The 14,811-nt window shown below is 36.7% G+C and overlaps 1 protein-coding gene across 1 annotated transcript in view; it reads left to right on the top strand.

The window, feature by feature from the left end:
• Positions 1–834: 834 nt before the first annotated feature.
• The window catches only part of LOC149843462 (floral homeotic protein AGAMOUS-like), a 36,491-nt gene continuing 22,514 nt past the window's right edge, over positions 835–14,811 (top strand). The window contains exons 1-2 of the mRNA XM_089999829.1: positions 835–1,028; positions 6,973–7,054. Coding sequence (XP_089855955.1) covers positions 847–1,028; positions 6,973–7,054 — 264 coding nt within the window. The 5' untranslated portion in view covers positions 835–846. The remainder of the gene's footprint in view (positions 1,029–6,972; positions 7,055–14,811) is intronic.

Below are 14,811 nucleotides of genomic sequence, written 5' to 3'. Positions count from 1 at the left end.
ATGATAGTTAGTGAAAATGTTCATTCTTGCATGCATGCTTTTGTCAAAAGTGAATCATTTAACGGGGGCTTCGCTTGTCTGGTAGGAGCAGCTAGTGCACCTCGCTTTGTGTTGGGACGTTGCACCTGTTCAAAACCCAATGGTATAGTTGTATGGTAGGGGTCTGCCTAACCCCAGCTTGCCTTCCAAAAAAAAAAAGGTGAATCATTTAAACTTTTACATATGCCAATCTCTTCATTAAAGCAATTAAATTGATACGTCATATATATATATATATATATATATATATATATATATATATATATATATATATATATATATCGGCAATGAGAAAATTGGATTTTTTTCTTTTTTGAAAGGAATAATGATCTCTTGATTACAACTGGATCATTCAATGTCCCATTCGACTCATTTAATAATCTGCCTTCCAAAACGTCCCTTTCCTTCTTCTCCATGCCATCCACACAAACAATGTATGAAAATAAACCCCGAGTACCAAAAATAAACGAATAGTAAATAGAAAATAGGACAAGAATAACAGCAGTAGCATCACCAACAACATTAAAAAGGAGTTGTGGGAACAGATCCCATCTCTCTCTCTCTCTCTCTCTCTCTCTCTCTCTCTCTCTCTCTCTCTCTCTCTCTCTCTCAGCTTTCTTATTTCCAGTTCCACTTATCTCCATTTCTGAAAGTAAGCTGAAAACAAATACTACCAGCTATTTTCATCTAACTTTTCCGTTTCTACCCTGCCTATTCTCCTTTACTAAAAACTACCAACTCCCCATTTGGTCATTTTTTCAAACAGAGAACAGGAGAGAAGAAGAAGAGGTAACGGAATTGAGGAGGATGGGAAGAGGTAAGATCGAGATCAAGCGCATAGAGAACACGACTAACCGGCAGGTTACCTTCTGCAAGCGTCGGAGCGGGCTGCTCAAGAAGGCCTACGAGTTGTCCGTGCTCTGCGACGCCGAGGTCGCCCTAGTCATCTTCTCCAGCCGTGGCCGTCTCTATGAGTATTCAAACAACAGGTTCATCTTTAATCTCTCTCTCTCTCTCTATGTTCTGATCAAGTGTCGCTTACTCTTCCTTGCCTTTTTTTATCTTTCTAGTCAGATTTATGCTTCTTTTTCCTGAATTATTTGGAAAAACTGGGAAGAGAAAATTTCTTCCTTGTATCTTTCCTCACTTTCTTTGAGTTAATGACTTTCATCACCAAATGCAACTTTCTTTGAGTTGATGGCTGCACCTTTGTGACGGCTAACTATTTTGCTTGTTTCAGGCTTCTTTCTTCGCCTTTTTTATTACCAATTTTAATAAATTTGGGAGTTTATCTGCTTATCCAAGCAAGGTTAGGCTCTTCTGCTCTGATTTGCATATAAGACAGCTCACTTGTTTCAATCTATATTCTTAACAGGCCTCCAATAAAAATGGCCTTCTTAAAAAAATTATTTTCACTATTTTCTTTTCTTGTAGATTTCACTGAGGATGCCAATTTTCATTTGAATAAAAGCAGCAAAAGATAGATTTGTGTTTCAAATTATCCAAAATTTTAGGCCTTTTCTTTCTTCATTGGGTTTTCCGACTTTGCTCCACTCAAATAATTTCCGGTTAATATTTTTATCAATTTTTTCTACTTTGAAATCTCTCTTTTGCTGAATATAACCAAATTTATGAAGAAAAGTAGGTTATTTTCTACTATTGATGCTGCCTTATTTCCAGCCTTTTTGTTTCCATGAACAAATTTTTTTTGAGATTTGCATCCTTTTTATGTTTTTTTTCCTTTAATCTTCTCCCTATAGTTTGAACTGCTGATTCCTTCTTAGAGATCAAATGGCCCTGATTTCATCTAGACCATGCTCAAATCTAGTGTTTCATTTATTTTTGAAACTAGAAAAAATGAAACCCCAGATTTGAGCATGATCTAGTTGAACAAGAAGTTTTTTTTTGACAGAAGTTAAATGTTATTTCCATTTTGGTTTTTGTGCAGAGTAACCCTTTTGGATTCCTTCTCTTCTTGCGATTTCCTGATCTATTTAACATCCTGAATATTTTCTTGGTTGCACTAGACCTTGTTTGTCAATCAGAAACTTTAGCACCTTTTAATCCACGAAAATCTCTCTCTCTCTCTCTCTCTCTCTCTCTCTCTCTCTCTCTCTCTCTCTCTCTCTCTCTCTCTCTCTCTCTCTCTCTCTCTCTCTCTCTCTCTCTCTCTCTCTCTCTCTGAGAGAGTGGGCAGCAGCAGCAGCCCGTGAGAGTGGGTTTTCTTCCTTTCCGCCTGTTCTTTCTTTTATAAAATGTTATGCTTTCGACTTAAGGAAAGCAAAAAAATCTGTTTTAGTTCGTTCATCACGTCAGCTATCTCAATAAAAAGGAAGATTGAACGTACCACCGCATTTGATTCTTCCTCAAACCCACATAATCTTTTGAATATATTTTTTCATTTTGCTTTTCCACACCCTCCTTCCCTCCCCCCCATCATCATCATCATCACCACCACCACCATCATTTCTACTGCATATTCTAGAAATACCCTACATGTCCCTTGTTCTATGCAGCAGACACCAAACCTCTTTGTTTCCTGTGAAGGGGTTGTGAGTGCTTCATTTTATCTCTCAAAAAAAGAAAGCATTCACAACCCCTTCATGGCAACAAGGCCACTGTGTCATACCTCAACCTGTTGTATAGCATGTTTCTGTGAGCAAACTTTGAGTTCTTATAATCCCTAATTGTCATTGGTTTCACATCTGCAATACTTCTCTCCACTTTACTCAAGTTCTTTTTTTGCCAAGCTTTCTGCAGAGACATAAATCACCTTTCTTAAAAATCTAATTGGGCTCCCTTCTCTTTAGTCGCAATTTATTTGTAGAGTTCTTTCATCATTGTTAAGGTTGTTATTATCTCGTTAATCTGTTCTCAAATGATGAACCTTCTTCTCTCAGGATAGTACCAGGCAACCAACCATTAGAAAACCCTTATTAAGAAGGTATTTTTGACATTTAACAAAGGTGGTACAACATTTTTCTCCACATCTATGATGGGAAAATCGGGATTTCGATTTTTTTAGTTCTCTGGCCATTTTAACTGTGACTGCATTTGAGAAAACGGCTTGTCTTAAAAGTTAAATCCAAGACTTCGTGCTCCATCAATTACCATTTTACCCTTCTCCGAAGTTGCTTTGGCGCTTCCCATTGGTGGTAGTTCGGTTTAGGAATCATATTCACGTCATCAACGATTTCGCTTTCGTGGTTCTCATCAGAGTTTGTCTTATTCATGTTTTTGGTTCCGTTCAGACTTTTCTTTTTTTTAGGTTTTTTTCCTTTTCTTTTGAGACAATTTTATTTTTTTCATTTTTTTTCATGATGAAAAGGTTCTACTGCAATCATTCATGATCATACATTCTCCTAAAAAAGGGAAGAATTTCTTTATCATTTTAGAAGCTTTATTGACATTAAAATGAGATAAGATGGTTTTGATATTAGAATTAAAACTACGGCGTGTTGGAATTTCTATCTCAGTCCAAAACGTTGCGTTGGAGGTTTAAAAGTTTCATTAGACATTCGGAATCATGTTATTTTGACTTGGGATTTCTTTATTGTGCTTGGTCTTTTCATCAATATTTTGTAATAAGAAAAGTAAAAAAATCAAGCTTTCTGTGGATGGAATGCTTCCCCTTTTTCTGTAGATATCATTAACATCCATAATGATAAAATCTGGGCCATTGTATTAGGAAAATCCCGAGTTTCTGGACATTGATGATTTGGCAGTTTGGTACTGATTTGTAGGATGAATTAGATATAGTGTTAGCGTTTGACAGGTTATCTCTTTCTTTGGCTTTTCTTGTTCTTCTAATCTCATGCTTTTTTTTAACTAAGTTTGGGGGAGCAACAAATTGAAAACATCAAATCATATATGCTCTCTGAAGTAGGAAAGTCATGACAAAATAGACTCAATCTTGAAACTTGTTAAACTGGCGAAAGGCAAATATATCCAAGTTGCTATACTTGGAAAGGTTTCAATGAAGTCTTTGCCGTTCCCCCACAAAATTTTAGTTTCTGCAATAAAATCTTCTTCCTCAACTTATCAATCTAATCTTATATTCTTTTTTTTAGAAAGCTAACCTTATATTCTATTAAAACTTCAAAATCCAACGCTGTTTCAGAAAGAGAATCCTCTTCTGCTTTTGACAGTGTCTCCCCTATGGCTGTATCCTTTGTTCCCATCCCAGATAGCATACATTAACAAAAAAAGCTGAAAAGGAGAAGAGGAAATGGCAGTTCTATGTTTGGCTAACTAACACAAATTGCGGTACGTCCCTCCCTCCTATGAAATGTCATATATCCCTTTACTGTTTTCTCTTATCACTCTCAAACTCTTCCCGTCCCATCTGCAACAATGGCCCTGTAGAGAGGGAGGAGGGTACTGTACGTAGTCTATACACGATAGGTTATAGGGAAGAAGCAATGATACAGTAGGGGAGCCAATGGGATGATTGTACGATGTTTTCTGCATGGGGAGCTTCAGTCTTAACACTGCAGGAAGCAGGATGACATTGTATAATAATGTAATATTAGGATCTTTATTTACTCTCTCTCTCTCTCTCTCTAGATTTGTCTCTGTTGTAGTTGAGGAAACAAGTGATCATGGCAAGAATACCCTCCTTAAGAGGTTAAGACAGTAAACCATGGTAACCATTTATTGTGAAACTTATGGTTTTGGACCTTTGGTACTCATTTAGACAGCCCAGGACCGTCTATGGTCTCTCTCTCTCTCTCTCACTCTCACTCTCCAGATTTGTCTTTGTTGTAGGTGAGGAAACAAGTGACCATGACAAAAATACCCTCCTTAAGGGGTTAAGACAGTGAGCCATGTTAGCCATTTACTGTGAAGATGATGGTTTTGGTAGTCATTTGGACAGCCAAAGGGCTGTCTAGGGTTTCCCTCTCTCTCTCTCTCTCTCTCTCTCTCTCTTGCTGGGGGTCATGTAGGATTTGACGGTTTATTAATGGAGACTGGGGGTTGGACAAGATTTGCCTCGAGCCCATCCCAATCCGCCACCCCGTGTCAGTCGAGAGTCTACCAGCCAATCACATCGCGGGATCACGTGCCAGCGTGGCATCCCCTAGCCAATAATAAGTCGTGGATGTTAAGGTAAGGGCGTACCATAGGATCCCTCCTGGCTCGTACTGATTGGTGCCATGTGGCAGCCTGAGGTACACGTGGCTTTTCACTTCACCCTTTGGATAATAACCATTATTCCCTTTTTCCTGCAAAGCCAACGAATATTTTTATTCCTTTTGAAATGAGTAAACGTGTCAGGTTGGGTACTCACACCGTCTGTTTGGTCTCACCCCTTGTCTAGATAAAGTGTCTATTTCGGGATATGTGAAGATAATTGTGGCTTTTCACATGGTGCAATTTCTCGAATTATCCTGATCACCGGGATAAACGGAAAACCACATACCCTAAAGTGGATAATATGTGTCTCATGTATTCTTGCTGAATTATGAGATACAAAGTTTACGTAGTTGCATGTGAACCGAAAAACTTGGATCTATTTTCTTAGTAGTTTTATCTAAATTTATTTAGGAGTTGAAAGCCTTTCATTGGAATTTTGAACAATACCGAAGCAATGGAGTGATTATTATGTAATTAACAATGTTCCATTGTTCTTAATCCTTGCATGTTTATTGCACATACTAAGTTGTGAGGTTTTGGTGGGTTGCTCTGCGTGTTTAGATGTGCTAACTATTCAGTTATCCTGTAAAGTTGAGCTTCCATTCTTATTATCTAATTGGAAAGCAACTGGAGTTCTAGCCTTGGAGTTTTACGCTGCTGGCACGATGACCATAGGTATGGCAGGCTGAGCCACCGCGACCAGGTCTTTGTGCCAGTGTGGTTTCTTTGAGTTATAAATCGAAAAAAAAAACTAATCTAAGAGCTGGACCAAGTGATAGTAGTGAACCTTGTAAGATCTTTTAATTGATAAATCTGAATTGCTTTTAATCTAAAAAAAGTGATAGTAGAGAGAGAGAGAGAGAGAGAGAGAGAGAGAGAGAGTTTATACTCAACTTTATGACCATAATCCGCCGAAAGGGTGACATGCAGGGATGGACCCAGAAACTTTTATTTGGAGGGACCAAACATAAATAAAAATAATAATTCTTGGGGGGCCAGAAATTTTTTTTTTTGAGGGGGCCCAGAATTTTTCTTTTACCTATGTTGGAGCAGCCAAATAAAGGCTCCAATATAAGTTTTAAGTACTTGTGGGATCCTAATGTAGGTCCGTCTCCGGTGACATGTAACGTACTTCAGTTAAGTTTTCCCTTTTTTTGGGAAATATTAAGTAAGTTATTTGAAGAACTTGTAGTACTGAGCAAAAGTCAAGCAGAGTCGGAACTAAAACTTTTACTTAATTAAAGCTGCTAAACATGGAGATTGGCAGTGTGAAATTATTTTTTCTTCACACCTGTTAGTAGTGTTTTCTTCCTAATATGTTCTGGTCCTATCCCGCCTTCATGTTTAGCTTCTTTCTCTAATGTAGTAGAGGGGGGGGAAATGCAGCAGGAAATTAATGACTTGGATGATTCATCAGATGGGAATTTGGATAGGATGGTGTATTCCAGAAAGATACTTTCCAAACAAACAGTCCTTGACCTTCAGACCAATTATTGCTATGCCAAATTGGCATGGGATCTCCTGAAGGCTACTTCCCACTACCCCACTGTTCTTATTCAGTATACCTCCCATTTGGAAAGAGCACTTTTTGAACGTTCCCGAAAAAATTCGTAATAATAAGTAGATTTAGACGCCATGCATATTATATGTCTGCATAAAATAAACGGGGCACTAATGTATAGAAAAGACCCCATCTCTCTCCCTCTCTCTCTCTAAGTTTTCAGTATGATAACCCCCCATGGTTGAACTATATGAAGTCTAGATGGTATACTAACATGAATGGTTGTGGATGTGCAGTGTTAAGGCAACAATTGATAGGTACAAGAAAGCATGTGCGGACAGTTTGAACTCGGGAACCGTTTCTGAAGGAAACGCACAAGTAAGTTTCTGTTGGTTCTTCTTCTTTGCATACTGCTTTCCTCTGTTTCAAATTAATTTTATTTCTGTAATACGATGTGGCACAAAAATCATTTTATTTAGAGCTGAAACCTCAACATGTGTTGTTATCCTTATTACTTAGCTATGCAGTATTACCGGCAGACTACACTTTTGCAGAGTAATTTGCTCTTGGAGTCCAAAGAACAATTTTTTTTTGAGAGAGAAAAATACTAATTCAATGAAATGAAGTCAAAATAACTTGTTCAACTAATTGACAAGATCTATATCTACCAGTAATGAGAGAGAGAGAGAGAGAGAGTTGTGCTCCTAATTAAAGTCTTGATCGAGTAATATGACCACGATGGCTGGATATAACCAAGGGATGTCATGACTGAACCCTCTAATAGGGGCAGCCCATGACTTGACCCATCAAATGAAGCAAATACAAAAAATAAAAGGATACAGAAAGATTCCATCAAAATGATGATGGTTACTACCATCCATGAGGGTCACTCTTTATCTTATTTTAACCAAAATGTTTGTGATTTTCATAGCTTTTCACTTTTAAAAAGCATTATTTCTTGAAAAACGTTGATACAAAGGATTGTTTGAACTTTACACGTCCGAAACTGCAAAGATGTTGTGTAAGCCTCCTAAGCTTCTTGCTCTGAACCATAATCGTGAAAATGTCACGAGGATATGGATAAAATATATGTTTATTTCAATATCATAAAATCGTGAATGTTATACTTTCCACGGCATTTGCTTTCGAAAAGTATAAACTACTTGCACGAACTTGTTTTTCTTTCAAGAAAAACACAATAACCAGGAAAGTTGTAAAATTCTTATAAGAAACTTCATTCTGGCTTTATAACCTTGAAAGCCAATTTTTTCATTTCTTGTCAAAGACATGAGACAGAAAAGCTATGATTTTGTACTATATATATGTGGGTTTTATAAATGAGCCACCGCTACTAATTAACCTCAATCTCATGGATGCTTCATGATGTATCAAAAACTAGTTATCGATACAATATGGAGTCTGTGCATGTGAGTGTGTGTGATCACAGATGCCTCCACGCATGCTTCAAGTTCCCCAGACCATGCACACCACTCTGAGCATGTAAAAATTTTGTTCTTTTCTGTCATATGTTATGTTTAAGTATCTTTGGCTTTTGAAGAATGACATGTTTGTAAATTAGTGATTTTTTTTTTGCGTCTTGTTCCCCACTTCAGCTTGATCCAGTTAAAATGTTAGGGAAATTTTTGAAAACGCACCTAAAGTTTGGGCATTATTCATAAAGGCACTTAAGTTTTGGAAAATTTTAAAAAGGCACCTAAATTTTTGCACCGTTTATAAAAAATAAACTTCCATCCATTTAACCTATGCTATCACTAACCTAAGACCAGTTAAGAGAGTTTATTTACTAGTTGACACTTCAATGACTCCTTAATCACTCTTTTTTAGGTGCATTTTTAAAAATATGTTGAGGGTAAAATGATAATTCCATATCATATTTAACAGAAACTTGATGAGGGTAAGCTCCTCGGCCTTTTTAATTAACCACAATATTTTTTAGGTGCATTTTTAAATTTTTCCAAAACTTGGTGCCTTTTTTATTAATGTCCAAACTCTAGGTGCCTTTTCGAAAAGTTTCCTAAATGTTATATGATTTGAGAAATGCAAGGCCTTAGCAATTTCATGTGCAGCATTGGTATTGTTAAGTATCCGATTAGTTTAGTAAATTGTTAACTGTTTAGAATTTGAAGGTAGTACCTAAATGTATATTAATAGCAATGAGTATTAATTTGTTTAAATGAGTATGTAGTGGAAGCCAAATGTGGATGTCGTGGAGAGTCACATTCAACTCGTGGGTACATGCTGATGGTTAGATGAGTTATGCATGCATGTAGTTGATACATGGATAGTTATGCATGTAGGTAGCGGAATATACAGTTTTTATATAAATTTTTTGTAGTTGATACATGGATAGTTATGCATGTAGGTAGTGGAATATACAGTTTTTGTATACAGTTTCTGAAGGGTTATGCATGTCATTAACAACAAACAACAACTACGCCTTCATCCCAAAACAATTGGGGTCGGCGATATGAACCAAAAAAGAAAATCATTCTGGGTTTTCCACATGAATCCTTCTCCAATCATTTCTATCCAATGCCATGTCCTCGGTGAGGTTATGCATGTCATTAGTGGATCATTAGTTTTGAAATTTGTGCTTAGTGTTGAGACCTAAAGAAAAAAGGTCAAAAGTCATCATAATTGTATTAAGAGGGTGTAGAAAGGCTCCCAACACCACATATGCATTAAGAATGCACTTTTCATGTAAACAAGTAAGAATAGAAGTACAACAACAACAACAACTACGCCTTCATCCCAAAACAATTGGGGTCGGCGATATGAACCAAAACAGAAAATCATTCTGGGTCTTCCACATGAATCCTTCTCCTCCAATCATTTCTATCCAATGTCATGTCCTCGGTGAGGTTCAAAGCATTCATATCCTTTCCTATCATCTCCATCCATGTCTTCTTAGGCCTACCCCGCCCTCTTTTAACTAATATATTTTCCCATTTCTCCATCCTTCTAACTGGAGCATCATTAGGCCTTCGCCGAATATGTCCAAACCACCGTAAACGATTCTCTCTCATCTTATTTTCAAGGGACGCAACACCTACCTTCTTACGTATCTCCTCGTTCTGAATCTTATTTTTTATTGTATTTCCACACATCCATCTAAGCATGTGCATCTCAGCTACACTCATTTTTTGAATATGATGTCTCTTGGCAGCCCAACATTCTGTATCATATAGTAAAGCGGGCCTAATAGTCGTCCTATAAAACTTTCTCTTCAACCGCAATGGCATTCTACGATCGCACAACACTCCAGTTGCACTTTTCTATTTCATCCACCCAACCTTTATCCTATTATTTACATCTCCATCAATTTCTCCATACTTTTGAATGATAGATCCGAAATATTTGAAACAATCATCTACCGGTATTTCTTGCTCACAAAGCTTCACTACACTTCCATCACTACTTTGTTGCTTACTAAACCGACATTACATATATTCTGACTTACTCTTACTCAACTTAAAACCTCTTGCTTCCAATGTCTGTCTCCATAATTCTAACTTAGCATTAACCCCAACTCTAGACTCATCAATCAAAACAATATCATCAGCAAACAATATACTATAAAAATGTAATATAGATATATATATATATAATATTATTATTATATATATCTATTATTTTTATTTTTTGTTTTTTATTTTCTTTTAATTTATTATACAATAAATATTATCTAGTTTGTATCAAACTAGATAATATCTAGTTTGGTTAAATTCCACTTAGAACTTAACCAAATACTAGCTGTTGGAACTAGTCCAACAGCTAGATCTCCAACCGTTGGACTAGTCCAACAGCTAGAAGGGAGAGCTCTTTATGAGCTCTCCCATTAGCTCTTGTATAAATAGGGGTGCAGCCCCCTTGTAAACTTCACTTCTTGTAATGCTTTTCAAGAATCTTATTTACATAAATAAAATTATTTATTTATGTGTGTGTTGTTTCTATTTTACCCTTTTTAAGGGATTTGCTTAAACTATCTTTTAGACACTTCATTCGATCATTCCAATAGCGTTCGTGGAAGACAACCATTTTATTACATGGTATCAGAGCTACGGGAATATTAGATCTTGGAGAAAAGTTGTCTCGATTTTCGTGCCCTTTGCAAAAGTGTTTCGCTGCTTGAAGGAAAGTGTTTTATCACTTCATTTAAAGAGCTTCCACATCTTGTATCCCTTTCCTTTATCATTCTTTTATTGTTCTTCTCTTCTATCCTTATTCTTTCTCTCCCTTTGTAATTGATGGATGACAATGATAAAGTCACCATCATTCCCATGAAGTTAAGTGATACGAACTATGTAACATGGGCTTCTATCATGAAACACCATATATGGGGAAAAGGTTTATGGGAGATTATGGATGGTTCCGATTCGGAACCTAAACTATCTCTTACCAAAAAAGAGGAGGATAAAGAGGTCACTCTATCGGAAGAAGAGAAAATCATGGTAGTAGCCTCTTATGAGAAAAAATGGAAAGAGTGGAGAATGGCTCATGCAAAAATAATGTCATGGCTTATCAATAGTATTGACATTAAAAAATGTTCAAGCCTTGCCAAATTTGATCATGCCGATAAGGCATGGGAATACCTTAAAAATATGTATTCCCTTAAAGATATTGCACATGTGTGCAACCTCCAAGAAAAGGTTCGAATAATGACTCAAGGTGATAAAACAATTTGTGAATATTACAATGGATTGTCGAAACTTTGGGAGGAACTTTCTCTCTTAGAACCAAAGTGGCATTGTGCCGAAGACATTAAGCTTCGCCAAAAGCAACTTGATGCTGAACACTTTTACCAATTTATAACTAGGTTAAGGCCAGAATTTGAAACCACCAAATCGGCCCTCCTTCATCGGGGAAAGATTCCCTCCATTGTTGAAACTATTGAAGAACTAACAATGGAGGAAAATCGTCTCCAAAAAGATTCCTCTAAAACTGATGATGATTTGGTCCTAGCTATATCTAGGTCTGGAAATCACACTCGCACTTACATGCCACCTCATTTTGGGAGGCAAAATGGCGAGTTTGATAAAAGAAAGGTGATTTGTCAACATTGTCATGAATCGGGGCATTATAGGGCTCAATGTCCAAAATTAAAGAAAAGAGATGAAAAGAAGGTTGCATCAGTTGAAGAATCAAAAGATCAAGATGCACCTATTTTATGGCTCAACTTATGGAGATCCTTCAGCCTCCTTTTCCGCAGAAGCCTCAACTGGAGCGGCAGTTGCATCTGTTTCCGGTCTAGGTAACTTTCCTTGGCTTTTAGATTCTAGTGCCTCATTTCATATGACCCCACATTACAAATGCTTATTCGGATGTCTTAAAAATAACTCAAGTATTTCAAAAGTCTTACAGCAGATGGAACATCTCTTGAAATAAAGGGAATTGGGTGTTTTGAAAAACACAAAACTTTTTGTGCTCCAGAATTAGATACATCCCAAAACTTAATTTGAATCTCTTATCTGTTTCTTAAATTTCTGATTATGGATATAATATATCCTTCTCTTCTGATGGTTGCTGGATACAGGATCGTCACTCAGGGAAGCTGGTTGAGGAAGGCCATAGAGAAGGAGGACTATATTACATAGATTTTTTGGAGCTACCCAAGAATGTTTTTTGCTTAAATGTTCAGAAATTGGAAACAGACTTATGGCACAAAAGACTTGGCCATCCTCATATGTCTAAAATCCAATATTTTTCAAATTTGGGAAAGTTTTGTAAATCTGAAAATTTTGCTTGTAAAGACTGCATTCTTGGAAAAATGAAAAGATTACCTTTCTCTAGTAGAACTTTTGCCTCGTCAAAATCACTTGAGTTAATACATTCAGATGTTTGGGAACCCATACCAGTAATTTCTAAAGGTGGTTTTGCATATTATGTCATCTTTATAGATGATTTTACTAGACATACTTGGATTTATTTTCTTAAACATAAATCTGAAGTTTTTACTCACTTTCAAATATTTCATAAAATGGTCACAAACAAATTTCAAAGTAATGTCTTCATTTTTCGCACTGATTCAGGGGGAGAATTTATGTCTAGAGAGTTTAAAAACTATCTTATTTCATATGGCATTATTCATCAACGATCTTGCCCAAACACCCCGCAACAGAATGGTTTTGCAGAATGCAAACATCGTCACATTATGGAGACCACTTGAACTTTGCTAATAGCAAGCCAAGTGCCAAAAGAATTTTGGGCAGAAGCGGCTTTAACTGCTACTTATCCCATAAATCGAATGCCATCTTCTTCTTTAGAAAACATATCTCCGGTTGAAAAACTTTATACCTTAGCTCCAGACTACTCCAAACTAAGAGTATTTGGTTGTAGATGTTTTGTATTTACAAACAAAAATGATAAATTCCCCCCTCGTGCAATCCTATGTGCCTTTTTAGGATATGCCGGAAACCAAAAAGGGTACAGATGTTACGATGTTCAAAATAATAAATTATATGTGTCAAGGAATGTGACCTTTCTTGAAAAGGAGATTTTTTTTAAAGTGAAAAACACAAGGATATTACTGAATATTCCTTTTTAATTGACTTAACTTCCAAATCCGATGAAGAGGATTTTGAATGTAGTTTTGACATGACCAAAGCCCTACTAGCTTTGATCTTGATTCTGAAGATCAAACTAGTAGGGATGTTAGTCTTCAGTATTCAAGATGAAGAATTGGAGAGCAACACCCTCCATGCGCGTTTGAAAGATTTTCTGAAGTTTGTGTCCTATGAATCTTTTTCACCCTCATATAGGGTAGCTCTTGCTTTAATTCAATCCTATGTTGAACTTTCCTCATATTTTGAAGCAGAAAATCATGCAGAATGGATTAAAGCTATGAAATTAAAGCTAGATGCTTTAGAAAAAGCCAATACTTGGTCCATCCAAGACCTACCGCTTGGAAAGAAACCTATAGGTTGTCGATGGGTCTATAAAGTCAAAACCAAAAGTGATGGGACCCTAGAAAGATACAAGGCACGTCTTGCAGCCAAAGGCTACGCTCAAGAGTATGGCATTGATTATGAGGAAACCTTTGCTCCTATGGTTCGAATGACCACAGTTCAGACTTTAATTGCCTTATCCTCTATTAAGAAATGGCATATATTTCAAATGGACGTTAAAAATGCATTCTTAAATGGGAGCCTTGTTGAAGAAGTATACGTGGAAGCTCCTTCTGGTATTAGTCTTCCTAAGGGTAAAATTCTTCGTCTTGAGAAAGTGCTTTATGGTCTTAAACAGGCACCAAAAGTCTGGTATAACAGGTTTAGTCATGTTATAACTAATATTGGTTTTCGTTCTTGTTTGACTGACACTGCCTTGTTTATTAAGCAATCTGATGCAACTATCATTATCCTTCTTCTTTATGTGAATGATATGATCATCACTAGAGGTGACAAACAGGGAGTTGCTAATATCAAAACTCTTCTTAAAACTCATTTTTGAGATGTCTAACCTAGGACTATTACGATATTTCCTAGGCATAAAAGTTGCTTATTCTCCTAGAGGATATTTGATTTCTCAAACTAAATTTGCTTTTGACATTGTTTGCAGGTCCGGCATCTCAGATGAAAAGAAAGTAGATACTCCAAAAGTAGTTAATGTTAAGATGAAAATTGATGATGGAGAACGACTTGAAGATCCTACTCCATTTAGACAACTTGTTGGAGCTCTTTCCTACCTTTCTATCACTCGACCAGACATTGCACATGTTGTCCACATAGCTAGTCAATTTCAACATGCTCCCACCTCTGTTCACATGGAAGCAGTGTTACGCATTATTAGATATTTAAAGAGTTCTCTTTCATGAGGACTTTTCTTGTCTGCATCATCTTCTTTAGATTTAATTGCTTATATTGATGCTGACTGAGGAGGTGATCCTAATGATAGGCACTCAACCACTGGTTTTTGTGTGTTCTTAGGTGAATCTCTCATATCGTGGAGGTACAAGAAGCAACAAAAGATCTCTCTTTCCTCTACTGAAGTTGAATATAGAGTCATGGCAACCACCACAATGGAAGTTGTTTGGCTCCGAAGACTGTAAGCTAACATGGGAGCTAAAGCAACACAGGTCTCGCGCATGTGCTGTGACAATAAGAGTGTAATCTACATAG

This window comes from Nuphar pumila, chromosome 3, assembly GCF_984573655.1.
Source record: "Nuphar pumila chromosome 3, dmNupPumi1.hap1.1, whole genome shotgun sequence".
Lineage (NCBI taxonomy): Eukaryota > Viridiplantae > Streptophyta > Magnoliopsida > Nymphaeales > Nymphaeaceae > Nuphar > Nuphar pumila.
Note: the sequence above shows the minus strand (reverse complement) of the source record. Positions and strands in the feature narration are given on the sequence as shown.